Source organism: Leptonotus elevatus, chromosome 12 (assembly GCF_054856555.1).
Source record: "Leptonotus elevatus isolate MCC_2025b chromosome 12, RoL_Lele_1.0, whole genome shotgun sequence".
NCBI lineage: Eukaryota > Metazoa > Chordata > Actinopteri > Syngnathiformes > Syngnathidae > Leptonotus > Leptonotus elevatus.
In genome coordinates, this window is record NC_141250.1 from 9,155,660 (window position 1) to 9,169,358 (window position 13,699).

The following is a 13,699-nucleotide window of genomic DNA, read 5'->3' on the forward strand; positions in this document are numbered from 1 at the left end:
TTCTCCGAAGTAATTATTGTTTGACGATTATAATGGTCCCTAATGTGAGTTTGTGCGCATGCGCGGAGAGATTGCCACGTACAGGTTGACAGCTGAGGCGGCTGAGGGGACACTTCCTGATGCTGCTGCCACCCGGCTCTTGCTAGGCTAGCAAAGCAGCTTTCACTTTCCACGGTTCGGAAGCAGGTAGTGAAATACAGCGCGGTCACGTCGTCACGATCAGGTAAAACACATTCTCGGGTTTGCTAACGATTCGTTGAGTCGTACCTAATGTCACGTGTTTGCGGTTTATTATGTGAATGTGTGTAGCTGGCTTACATGCTAACTAGCTAGCCGGCCAATGATACGTTCGCATTTCGGCGAGCTAACTGGCTACATTGCTAAAACAGGTGTTTGGGACTAATTCGTTCAAAGTCAACGTAGGTCTGCTCAAGACTTTAAACGCGTTTCGACTTGCGCATCGGAAACATTTGTTTCTATTTTATTGTGTTTTTGTCTGTTAAGTGTGTCCGCTTCGGCCGCGTGTTTAATTTTGATTGCATTACGGTTTGCTAATGAGCATGTTAACCAGAGCTGTATTTTGTTGTCTATTACGTCCATACTCTTACTTATGAACAATCAAAGCAGTTGCCACTGTGTCATCGTTGGCATTGCTGTGAAAAAGGCCTAGCAAACGCTCACCCTCACAAGTTGTTAGCATCTGTTCTCCTGTCAGATGACTTGGCCTGTTAAACTGAGGGCGTTTATGTTCATAATCATAAGTCTCGAGTCGATTGCGCATTGCGAAATATTTACGCCTATCTGGATGTTTAGAATTGACGTCGGCTGCTGTCGGCTGCTAACGTCCGATGTTAGCCACAAATCAATCCCTAGCATCCAGGCAATTATTCATCTGGGAAGGACACAACGCAAATCCCTCCTGCTTGGATTGTTTACCATCCACCTAGATTACACTGCCACTTCTCACCATCTCTTATTATGTTATCAGTTTGGGATCAAAGTCTGTGCATTAGCATGTACACGTGACGCTTGACCCTTAGACTCTTGTGAAGCGCAAACTTGACCTGCTATGTTAAACTTCATGACCCCAAAATACTGACCCCTGATTACTCTATTGGCTATTCATTTGTGTAGTGTAATGATAATAATAATGGTGATGTCACCATTGAAATGAGTTAGAAAAGCTTTGCCTCATTTACCCAAAAATATTTGTACCTCCTGCATCATTCTTTTGTAGATATGAGATGATAAAATGATGAACCTCGACACACTGGACTCATTTGTGTTAAAACTACGTCATGAGTGACGTCTCTTCTGTGCATGCCCGTGGGCCAGGTAGGCCCCAAGCAGATCAGTTTCAGCTCTTAAGAAGAACATTTAATGCTGACTTTTATTGTTGCGGTTGACGTAACTGCATATCTCAAGGACTCGTTTCACCGCGAGATTACAGCAATGTTTTGACTTTGACTTCAGCGTGGCCCTAATACTCCTTTTTAGAAATACTACATCTGAGTCCAATGGAAAAGGTGTATCTCTAATTTAGTGTGTTTGTATCAAGTTTGACTCTGCACTGCGGCGACGAACAAAGGACCCAGTTGATTCAGGGTCGACTAGTTTACTCCCTAAAAAAAAATTTGTGCTGGTTTTTCCAGCTTGGGAACGCTGCCACTGGGCTGCTTTCGTGTGTTGACATATTCATATTTTTCACCCAAAACTAGCTGTTCCTGTTTACCGTTTTTGCTTGTTTCTTTAAACAATGTCATTCAAGGTTAACAGTTTGTTTTGAGATTACTTTATTATTACACTTAGAAAATTTAGATCATTTTTAAAGGTGCTGCTCTGAAAAATAGCATATCGTATGTACCTTTCAGGAGGTCGGAGCAGCAGTTTGCACAGCACCATGAACGGCCAGCTCGACCTGAGCGGGAAGCTGATCATTAAAGCCCAGCTGGGCGATGACATCAGACGCATCCCTATCCACAACGAAGACATCACTTACGATGAGCTGGTGCTCATGATGCAGCGCGTCTTCAGGGGCAAACTGCAGAGCAACGACGAGGTCACCATCAAGTACAAGGACGAAGGTTGGTCACGTCCAGACTTTATTTCCCTTGTAAGTCCATGTTTAATTCCAGCAACAAAACTAAAATGTCTCAGTAGCGTCAACCTCTGTAAAGGCTGGACAAAATGTGCTTACTACTAATGTTTGATAAATCGCTGGGGGGAAACTCTGGCTTGGAAGTGTTTTTCATATCATTAATTCCTATAGTTTAGAGGTGTTCCATATGACACCTTCTACGATATTACCGGTCTTGTATGGTTTGGCCAAGATAAACAATCCGCGGTGGTTATTTAGCTGTGACGAGTTGACGTGACTTTGCAATGAACCGCTAAGCTAAAAGCGCTCGCGAAGTGTGTCCGGCTCGATGAGACGGCGTGCGCGTTGCCACCACGCAGCTGCCTACATGCCCATTTGCGTTATTCATAACCACTTGTAAATGTCTACAAGCAATCATGGCTTTCAACGGCAGGGCAAGAATTTCTAGCTCCTCTGATTGACCAATCAGAGACATTCATGGCCAAATAATGCTCACACGAGAGTGTTGACGGTCACAGCAAAATACACACGGCGTAAACAACCGTGGGAGGTAAAAAAAAATCCAACAACACATATGCCTGCGATGTACAAAGCATGACGTCACGAGCTAGCTACTACCAAAGGTGGCATTTCTTGCTTCTAGACACGAAGCTCAATCACACAGAAGAAAATAATGGACTTTCTTGACTAATGCAATTTGCAAGAACACAAACCGGTATGGACTGACCACTGACTTGTGATGGTTTGTGTTTGCTTTGTATTTATTCATTAAGCTTTAAGCAGTTCCGTTACAATCAGGCTACGTTCACACTGCAGGTCTTAATGCTCAATTCCGATGTTTTGTTGAAATCCGATTTGTTTGAGTAAGCGAGCGTTCATATTAACTATTAATTGCGACCCCAGTCTGTCTGCTGTGTGAACGTTATGCGTCCCCAAAGTGACCCGCATGAGCAGAAGAAGAAACGTCGCTTACAACGCTGTTTGCGGAAATAAATAAGTATGGTCCAGCGTCCCAGTTGTATGTTTTAATTTTCTGTAAGCTTCATTTATGTATGAATAACTAAATAAATAAAACTTTAAAAAACTAAATTTGGTCCAGCGTGTCAGGGCCACAGACTTTTATAAGTCCATCTTTGGGGGCTCATATTTTTACCATCACATATCTACAGAGGAACGATGCAGTAGGATGTAGAAATAATCTTTTGTGAAAATGGGACAAGTCTGTTCAAGCTCCTCATCGCACGGGGACCTCTCCTCTTTTTTTAATCCTCCCCTAGCGATAACGTTACGTCATTGCCGCGCATAATAAATAAGTCGTCTGCGTGGCTAAATTACTAATATCACCACAAATGTCAACTTTATGCTTCATGCTTTAAGTGGGATTAAATGAATATGGCATATGAAGCCACAACTTTGCCGATTCACGTACGTCTCCCGTGCGGACCTCGAGTGTCAAGCATAAATCAAGCTTTAATGACCCCGCCCGCGCATATTGGACTTTTGATGACGTCGAGGTCGGATATATGCGACCTGGCCGTTCAGACAGCGGTCGCATTGCAAAATTTCGGAATGTAATGGAAAGCAATTTTAAAATTACTAACACTGAAATTGGGGTGGGGATGGATTTTGATTGGTCGGTAGCCTTTACTTTTCATATACATTTTTTTTTATATACATTTTTTTGTCTTCGGTTCAGTGCTTAAGAAGTGCTTCCACATGTTAATATTTGAGTGTTTCATGAAAAGTTGAAGTGATAAAGCCACAAATCTTTTGCATTATTGTTGTAATCTGAATTGTGACTTACTGACTTGGAATTCACGCAACACTTTTTGGTATAATTCTGTGAAGTTGTCGTAGTCGATGATTGCAAGTTATAATAAATCTGATTGTTTGAAATAGATCAATTTATTTCTTGTGTTTGTTAAATAAATATATATAGGAAGAGAACCTTAAAAAATGATCTCATATTAAATCACAATCAAGATAATCAGTGGTGAAAATTGCAATTACCGGTACGTCATTTTTTATAAGCGTTCAGCCCTTGTACAAATGGCAGCCCCAAAAAAACACCACCAAGAATGACTATGGTTCTGATGTTATGTAGTTTTTCACTATTTTTCAGCACACTCATTCACCATCTTCTCTTCTCTCCACACATTTTTTTTTTATATATAGACGACGACCTCATCACCATCTTTGACAGCTCTGACCTCTCCTTCGCTATCCAGTGCAGTAGAATACTCAAGTTAACTTTGTTTGGTAAGTTCATATTGTGCAAATGTATTTACTGTAGTTGGTCACTAGAGGGCAGTCTTGCTCTATCTCCAAACTATTGCTCCCAGCCAAACAATCCTTGGTTTGTCAGTGCCTCAAATAAATGCCTCAAATAATGGGACTAAATTGTGGATGCAAAGTGAGGCCGCATTTACTTAGCAGATTATTAGCAGTGTTTGTTAAAATTATACGGACACCATAAAATGCCTTAAAGCTCCTAAGATTTGGAGTTTTACCAATGTTTTCAGGACATGTGTACCTTGAATAATAATAATAATAAAGATAGATTCAGTTACCATATAGTAATTTTACAGTTGTCATGTGGATGACTGAGAAGTGTTTTCTGTTAAGCCACGTCTAATTAGCACTGCCACTGCTTTTAATGTGGTAGGCTGCAATCAAATGCCGCAAACAAAAACTTTGATTTGGACCTTTTATGACTTGAGTGCATTTGAGTGTCATTCATCTGTTTGTGATGTTGACAAAGAGCACTGAGATGTTATGTTGCTAATTTTATTTAGGTAGGTTTTTACTTTTGATATGGATTTTTTTCACTCATTCAATTAGTTATGACAGGCTTCAGCTCTTCCGGCTCACTGAGCTGAATAAATGGCAGCTGATGGATGCTTATACATTGCCTGTATTATATTGATATCATGGATTGTGCTCAACATTTGGAGTAATGCTACACAGTACAACAAACCATTGGCCGAATGTTCTAAAACGTGTGCATGTTTGTTGTGCTCTGCTTCCAGTCAATTTGTCATCAAGCTGCCGCCATTAGCCAGGAATCTTTTCTTTTTTTTTAACAAAAACTGTGGGTGTTTGTTAAACGTTTTGTTTCCTTCCAATCAAAGCGGAGCCCTGGCTCGTCACATGTTGTGACCTCACGTGGAAGAGTGCTCCTCTCGCACGCGTCAAAGCTTGGAGAATAGTCTGAGTAGGCCGGCGTCTGGGTGCAGTGCCTTCTGACCTTGAACATCTCTGTTCAGCATTATCCACTCAAAAAGAGAAACGTGCGTGTGTTTGTATGGAAGAAAGGAATGTCCAGCAGTCTTGGCGCTCATTTTCACTCTTTCCTGGAGGAATTTAACCTCCATTATCAGCTTCTAAGTGGGGTACATGAGTGTGCTTGAATGTTGCATGTAGTGCAGGTGACAAATTGTCACTATGCTGTAATGGGCTAGGAATTACTACCACAAAGGTCAACCACAATCAATCGACTTTTAAAACTTTAATTCCCATTGAGATCAATTATGTTTAGAATAATTAGTTCCACAGTCCAAACTGACACATCCTAAAACTTTTACATACTACAGGTAAGTAAAGGGCAAAAAAGATTTATAATTATTTTGGAGGTCCTGTGCTTATATGAGAATGTGTCATACTTGTTATCATTTCAAGACAAAGTACAGTACACACAGTTATGTCTGCAACATTTCTAGTGACAATTTGCTAAGAATTAGTTGACTGATGGACAAGTTTGACAACTTCCTTGTTGGTCTGTATGTTACCATGCAACTTGAGATTCAGCCACCCTCATCTGTTGTCATCGATAGTGAACGGTCAGCCAAGGCCTTTGGAGTCCAGTCATGTGAAGTACCTGCGCAGAGAGCTCATCGAGCTGAGGAATAAAGTCAACACTCTCCTGGATACCTTTGAGCCCCCCAAAGAGCCCGGCGTGGCCACTACGGCACCACAGAGCGGTAAACAAACCCTATTATTTGTATATTTATATCTCCCAAATATCAATCAGGCTGGCAATGCAACACGAGCAGCCGCAGTTGTGTGTAGAATCCATTAAATATCTATAGATGTCATTGGTTTTGCTAGGATCAGAATTCTGCTTATATAGTTAATAAACTCTTGTTTGGTCTAAACACCATTAAAAAAAATCACCAGAATGTATTAGACAGAAACATTTCATTTGCTATTATACAGAAAACACCTTACTTTTTGTTCCTTGCAATCAGGCAAATTCTTGTAAATCACTATTATGATAAATGTACAAAATGTCCTTTTGAAGTACTCACATGGGGAAAATATTTATCTTAGTGTCATTAATTGTTCCCCTGGTGTGAAGAAGCAACAAAATGTTGCTTCCGCTTGCCACCGTGCCGCAAAAATACAACTTGAGCCTTTGCAAGAAAGTCTCCGTTTGATCCAATTACCATGTGGAGACAGCATGGCTGATAGCTAAAAATCAGCATGAAAGCCATCTTGCGTCTTTGAGCGGCGTGCCAAGCAGCAAGTCTGTCGAAGTACGCGCATTATTGTTGGCTGCGACACATCACACAAACCGCTGCAAATGTTGCAGACAAGTGGAGGATCTTATTTTTGGAGGCCTGCCTCGACCTGTCTGAGTCACACTTTCCACCAAGCACACTGTAAAGAACAGCGGTACACAAAAGCACAGATATAGGATATACTTGATTAACACAGAAAATATCAACAAACAACAAAAAAGGTAGGAAAAAAAGAGCTTTTACACACAGGTGCTATACGTACATCCATTGCTACACTACCTTTTGGGGGCTCGTACTACTTCTTTTTCTGTTCTTAGACATGGTTGACGGACGCGAAGGCAAGGTGGTGAGCACAGATGCTGCTGCGAAGCACGTGACCCCAGTCAGCGCGGCCAGTATGTCCGCCTTTGACCCCTTAAAGAACCAGGATGAAGTCAACAAGAATGTTATCTCTGCTTTTGGTCTGAGCGAGGACCAGACCCCAGGTATTGCTCAAGATCCTAATGACCTATCATCCCATACAATTATCCAACAGTGGTCCTGTGTAACAACAGCAACAACAACATTAATTTCCCATTGATAAGCAACTTAACATCTGTTGTGAGTTGTGGCTTTGTTTCAGCGGTCTCTCTCGCTCTCTCTCTCTCTCTCCTTGCCATTTGTAGCTCCGCCAGCAGCGGCCCCGGAGGAGCGCTCAGGAACCCCTGATAGCATTGCTTCCTCCTCATCCGCGGCCCCTCAGCCAGGATTGCCTCTCCAAGCGCAGGCTCCCTTTTCTGGAGTTCAGCAGGGAGCCCCGGCTAGCATGGATGGTAAGCTATAGTACGGTCAGATTTGTTTACATGGATCATATTTATAGAAATAAATATTTTAACAATTACCCCAAAAAATGCTAACCATAAAGATTTATATATATATATATATTTATTTTTTAGCAAGTTCGGCTTCAATCATTCCAGCAACCGCTTTGGTCATGTGACATTCCACATATCGGGGATTGCATTCTTAAGGTGGATTTAGAGTTCACATGATATGCCGACAGTTGCAGGTCCAATAGTTGTAAGACATTTAAGACACATTTTTTCCCAAATATGTGGTTGAACCAATTTAACCTTGTGACCGCATGTCAGATTTGAAGACAATATGGCATCACGTCATGTTCCTAAAAATGAACAATGAAATCCTTTTTTTTTTTCTCTCTCCCATTTACTGATTTGAGCTGTGGCTAGAGCATGAGGTGCGAAGTTCACTCGAGTCCCTTTGCGATCCAGATGTTCAGCATCACTTCCCACTATCTTTATGGGAACTTCTTTGTGCCGAAGACAATTTCCTCCTCAGTTTTTGTGTGTTGTTTGTCAACGGGACGTTCCTTCCACAATCTTCGTTGTCTCGCTATCTGTATCATCACAGCAGGCTGCCATCGGAAGTACAGAATTTCAATGGCGCAGCATTTTATTTGAAGCCTTGAGCTTGGTCGCTTTGTTGCATTTGGAACGCCGCTAATAAGAGCCATAAAATGGCCGTGTAACTTGATTAGAACCTGTTGTCAGACAGATGCCAGGGGGTGGACCTCTTGGCAGTCATTAACATCCGTGCAGGCAAAAAAAAACAAATGTGGAAATGGAGCTGCTGCTCAACCCGTCGTTTACGTGAGGATGTTGATCTATTGTATTCGGTTCGTGCAAAATGTTTATTTTAAAATAGGCTCAGCGTTCGCTTTTGCACAAAGGCATGTTCAGGCTTTCAGCATGAGGTAACGTTAAAGGAATCCACTGAGGATTTTCTTTTGGAAACAATGTCATGCTGAGGAGATGATAAATCTCCTCGAAAACACAGGTGTCAAAGTTGAGGCCCGGGGGCCAGATTCGATCCGCCACATCATTTTATGTGGATCACAAAGGTATATCATATTTGTGGGCTTCATGTTTAATTGCTAAAATATTGAAATTGTAAATTGTCTTCCATTCTAATCGCGGTTATATATTGCAAGTTTTTTTTTTTTTTTTTTTTTTTTAACAATCTTACCTTTTAAAATAGAATAATAGTTGAACTTGTTTTTTTTTTTTTCTTACTCGCCATTTGTCCATCAATTTGTTGTTTATAAAGAAACGTAGTAATAATATGATGACTTATGGATTTACAGTTAATTATAACGATCCTCCCAGGCAGAGGTGGCAAATCCAGGTCCAGAAAGTAAAAACCCTGCCACAGTTGGACTTTAGCCCCAGGTGCTAGCTAGCTAGCTCCCACGGTGCTCGTTACCTGATAGTAGGGCTGGGCAATAAATCAAATTAATTCGATACATCGTCATTTTAGAAATCGAATCGTTGAAAATTTGCTAAATCGTCAAGTCGAATTTTGTCTTCTGAATTGTTAAAATATGTTGTTCTTATGTTCTGTTATATTCAAATGTTTTTGTGAGTTGTAATTTTGCCCAAGTGGCAGAATGCTTGATGGGTGCTTTACAAGACATGTTTACAATAGCTACCAACTACTTCATTGTGGCATTTAAGAACAAACTATGAATGTTGAATTTATGTTAAAACACATTTAGAATCAGTATACATTATTGTTGTCTGAACATTTTGCACAGGAATTATTTTTGAATAAATGAAACCTTTAAATAAATGTTTGTTGGGTTTATTAGATTGAAATCGTAATCGTCCTGAATGACTGCAAAAGTCGAGACTTTATTTTTTGGCCTTATCGCCCAGCCCTCCCTGCTAGGGAGCTCGCTAGCTAGCATCAGGAGCTAAAGCCAAACTGTGGCAGGGTTTTTACTTTCGATGTGGTCCACGACATAAATGAGTTACGCCCCTGTCCTAGAACTAACTTCACATTGAAGGGAAGAACTCCCAAGTTGAGGTTCTTCAAGACACCTCATTGTATTAAAGTGATATTTATTATAATACATATTGTGTTATTAGGGGCTAAAACATTCTCATGCCGACAGGGCCGTAACAATCACTCATCCCTGCGTAGCGCTTACGTAACCGCATTGATGGAGGACAGACCACAGAAAGGAGGAATGGCGGCCAAGTTCACACACACGTCTTCACACATAATAAAGATCGTGGCGTGCTCATGTTAAAGCGTGCAACACATGGCCACCACATCAGTGCTGTGCGCCGCACTTTTAGATTGATCTGCTTACTTCAATGTCCAGAATTTGTTTGTCTGGGAAGGAACGTGCTGCATATCATGGATTATCAGATTGAATTGAATGCAGCAGTAGAAGAGTGTTTTTTATTTATTTATTTTAGGTTCTGAATTTCTCTGCTTTGGAAATAGCAGATTATCAATTGAGCCTCCATTCCATGGAAAACTCTTAAGTTAATTAAAATACCAACAGACAATTTCACGCTTTTAAAAGCCGCCACCCATGTTGGGCTGCTCTCAGCTGTCGTTTTCAAAGGGGCGCGCTTAACTTTTGTGATGGTCGTCCTCCCGCACATGTGCGCGTAGGCAGTGTGGTCTGGTGAAGTCATGGCTAATTCAAGTGCAGCAGGAAGTCACTGTCTGCAAATGTAGACGTGTCTGCCGAGAGAGATGCCGCAGGCGAAATGTCCATGTGTGTTTCTGATAGTGGGTACACGCATCCCTCCAATCATTATCTTATGTGTAGAGCCAGTGTTTATATAGAAGGGCACTTGCATGCCACTTGGCTAGCTTGAGGCCACTGGGGGATGTTTGTGGTGCGTGCACATTTATCAACAAGATAAACCCACGAATGTGCATTAAAGAGAAGTTCACCACTGTTAACCCGACAGGTCGTGATCAAACAAAAACACAGTAAAACTACTCAACCTTGACGACGCCTTACGGATACAATAGAAAAAGTAAAACACATGCAGAGTCAATTGATGGGACTTTTGTTTTCTGTATTGTTATGTAAGCTAACAGTTATCCTCTTTGTGTTTTATTCAGGTCAGGTGTACCAGCAGCAGTACCAGGCCCCAGGTGGATATCCTCCACAGCAGCCGGGTGCCCCGCCTCAACAATATGGAATGCAGTATCCTGGTAAGGGTCTCAAAAGCCTGGCGGACCACCAGGCCTAAAAAGCACTCGAGGAAACCCTGGATGACTTTTTTTTTCCTTTCTTTTTTGCATTGTACATTTTAACACTGGTGCTTTCTCGTCATTTTCTCAGCGGGGTATAGCCCGCAGCCAGGCGCCCCGCAACACGGTCCACCGCAGCCACAACCGCAGCAGTTCCAGAACTACGCGCCCCCCTCCTCCCAAGCCCCTGCCCCAGGTCCGCCGGCCCCCAGCTTCCAGGGTGGCCAGCAGCCACCGCAGCAGCCCCATCCTCCTCAGGGACCCCAGCAGTACCCACCAGGAGCCTTCCCTCCCCAAAACTATACTTCCCAGGCAACGCAGCCCGCCAACTACAGCATGCCACCCAGCTCCCAACCTGCCGGGTACCAACCTCGCCCGGGATACACCCCGCCTCCGGGCAGCACGGTCACCCCGCCGCCCGGGGCTGCTAACCCGTACGCCCGCAACCGGCCCCCTTACGGTCAGGCCTATGCTCAGCCAGGCCCTGGGTACCGGTAAGAGGTGCTCTTGAATGATCCATACACCAACCCTCATGGCTTTAACTGTTTGGACTGGTTTACTGCTCAGAATTGTGTTCCCATCATATGAATATCAAATCCAAATATGAAACAGGCAAACTCCCTAGTCTGATGGTTAGTGTTTATATACGGGCTGACCAACACATCGCTGGCCTTTTGTTGTTGTTGTAATGATGACTTTTGTTTTATTTCATCTCACCATCTTTTTCCCTCTCGTATTTGCCATGAGTGTACTCGTTTGGAAGACCAAAAGAGGCTGTTAACCTTATTTTTACATCTTTGCGTGAATGACATCCATATCCTTTAAGACTTTATGCGCTGGGCATCTGACACACCAAGTAAATTCCCAAGTTTTGTCTTATTATTTGTCACTACCATGCTTGCATTAATCATGACGGGGGAATACAGATGTGGGCGATCCCAGTGAAATACGCAAGGTTTCCCTTCGCTCTTTCTCTGTCCTATCACCGGTTTTTACTAATGTATAAAAATCTAATGACACCTTCACATGAGATTAGTCGTTTAGTGTATAAACTGTATCTTTTTTCTTTTCTTTAACACAATAAATGATTGAGACCCAGCTGAGTTTTTTGTATTTTCCAGCACTTGTGTTTCTGTTGGAGTTCATGTATTGGGCTTTTTTCCCCCCACTTTCCTCTCAAGCTGATTTGGGAATACTGATGTAATGCTGGTGGTATTATATTTTGTTTTCCTGTTTTGAGGCTTGTGGCGGCCTGGATGTGTTCTGAGGGAACGTGCGGTCTCTCTGCCATGTCAAACTGTCTCGGCGAATGAGAGGGAATCGAGCACAAAGCGTTTATTAAAGAACATTTTCAGTAGTTATCGAACACCCGCAGGGTAGTAGCTTCCAAGCCTGAAATCGTTCATCTTTGATGGATTTCACCACATAATGGTTGGAAAAATATGAGCGAGTTGTTAAATATGGACACAGTTTACCTCCGAAGCTGAATTTAAACATTGCAGCCTGTTTGATCCATCTAATTCAAAGGAGACCATAAGCTTAAAAATAGTGCTACAAGTACCACCCATTTATGTTGATAGCTAAAACACACTACAAAATCTTTCATTTAGCCTTTGTTGTACTTCGCTTTAGTTTGTACTTGACCTTAGCCCCGGGCTTTTTGTTTGTTTTTTTAACGAGTACAGTGGTCCTTAATCTGTTATTTTTGGGGTTCCCACTGTAAATTAAGTTGGTAAGTAAATACTCAAATTTCCATTATATTACCTATTTGTGGGCAGAATGCGCAGACATTTGTCAACAGCAAAAAATATTCAAGAATAATTGTTAATTTTTTTTTTACTTTCACCGTTTCAAATTTTCGGGGCAAAATACCACTAGTTAGGGTTAGTCTGAAGTAGGGTTGCCACCTAGGATTTGTGGGGGGAAAAAGAGACACTTAACCAAGCTCGGACACTTAACAGTCTAGCCTGAAATTATTCATACCCTGGCAAATTTTGAATACATGGACATTTTAGCATGACAAAATCCCAAAACACACAGCATAAGTGGTTAAGAAATGGTTCGCGCAGGAAAATATTAACGTTTTGCAGTGGCCCAGACAGTCCAGACTTGAATTCCGTTGAAAATCTGTGGAGGAGACTAAATATCAGGGTGATGACAAGAAGAGCTTATTGCTAAAGATGAATGGGCAAAAATATCAGCCGGGTCATGCAAATATAGGATACGTTTTATTTGCTGTAATAGCCAATAAAGGTTTTTCTATTGATTTTTGAGGAGAAAGGTATGAATAGTTTTGGACATGCCACTTTTTGTTCAAATATATATATAAAAGTTGAGGGTTTTTTTTCCACACACAGAGAGAGAGAGATTGCAATGCAATGTATGTCTCTCATCACAAAACAAACAACTTAGTGTAATGTTCATTATTCAGCTAGCTTTTACTTTAGGGTTTTTAGTTTAAAATAATGTGAAGATGTGTAACGTATGTAGTGTAGTGTAAAGAGCTTGGCATTTACCAGGTAATAATAATAATAATAATAGTACATGGGATTTATATAGCGCTTTTCTAGACACTCAAAGACACTTTACAATGGAACAGAGACATTATTCATGCACTCACACATTCACACATCCACCTCTGGCATTGACCTTGCTTTGCTTAAAGATCTTTTGGTCTTAGATTTCGCACCATTTAGGTAGGTATGACAATCAGTGGTACTTTAACTTAATTTGCATTTACCTTGCTTAGCTTAAAGACCTTAGCGTTAGCATTAGCTTAGGGTAAAGATGTAATTCTACATCTTGATATTTCTTATTATATTCAATTTAGCTTTTGCTTGGCATAACATAAAGACTGTACAAAAGTCTTAACTTTTATATTGTTTAGGCTTAAGACCTTAGCCTACGCCTCAAGTAAACAGCAGGGGCGCCACCCCTGACAGATTTATGAGGGGGCTGTAGCACCCCTTAAGCTCCTCCAGCATTCTTTTTGATATTCTAAAATATATTTGTAAATGCTCTC

At 41.5% G+C, this 13,699-nt stretch overlaps 1 protein-coding gene across 1 annotated transcript; it reads left to right on the top strand.

The window, feature by feature from the left end:
* Positions 1–61: 61 nt before the first annotated feature.
* tfg (trafficking from ER to golgi regulator) lies at positions 62–11,775 on the top strand. Its single transcript, XM_086092001.1, has 8 exons — positions 62–223; positions 1,872–2,084; positions 4,274–4,357; positions 5,932–6,078; positions 6,936–7,103; positions 7,284–7,430; positions 10,546–10,638; positions 10,769–11,775. The coding sequence occupies exons 2-8, from the start codon at positions 1,901–1,903 to the stop codon at positions 11,173–11,175; spliced, it is 1,230 nt and encodes a 409-aa protein (XP_085948127.1). The 5' UTR covers positions 62–223; positions 1,872–1,900; the 3' UTR covers positions 11,176–11,775.
* Positions 11,776–13,699: the final 1,924 nt, after the last annotated feature.

Excerpts from the sequence above, each read along its gene's own strand:
- tfg (XM_086092001.1), top strand. The coding sequence starts at position 1,901 with ATGAACGGCCAGCTCGACCTGAGCGGGAAGCTGATCATTAAAGCCCAG. Across the intron at positions 2,085-4,273 it reads CATCAAGTACAAGGACGAAG|ACGACGACCTCATCACCATC; the intron begins GTTGGTCACGTC and ends TTTTATATATAG. Across the intron at positions 7,431-10,545 it reads AGCCCCGGCTAGCATGGATG|GTCAGGTGTACCAGCAGCAG; the intron begins GTAAGCTATAGT and ends TGTTTTATTCAG.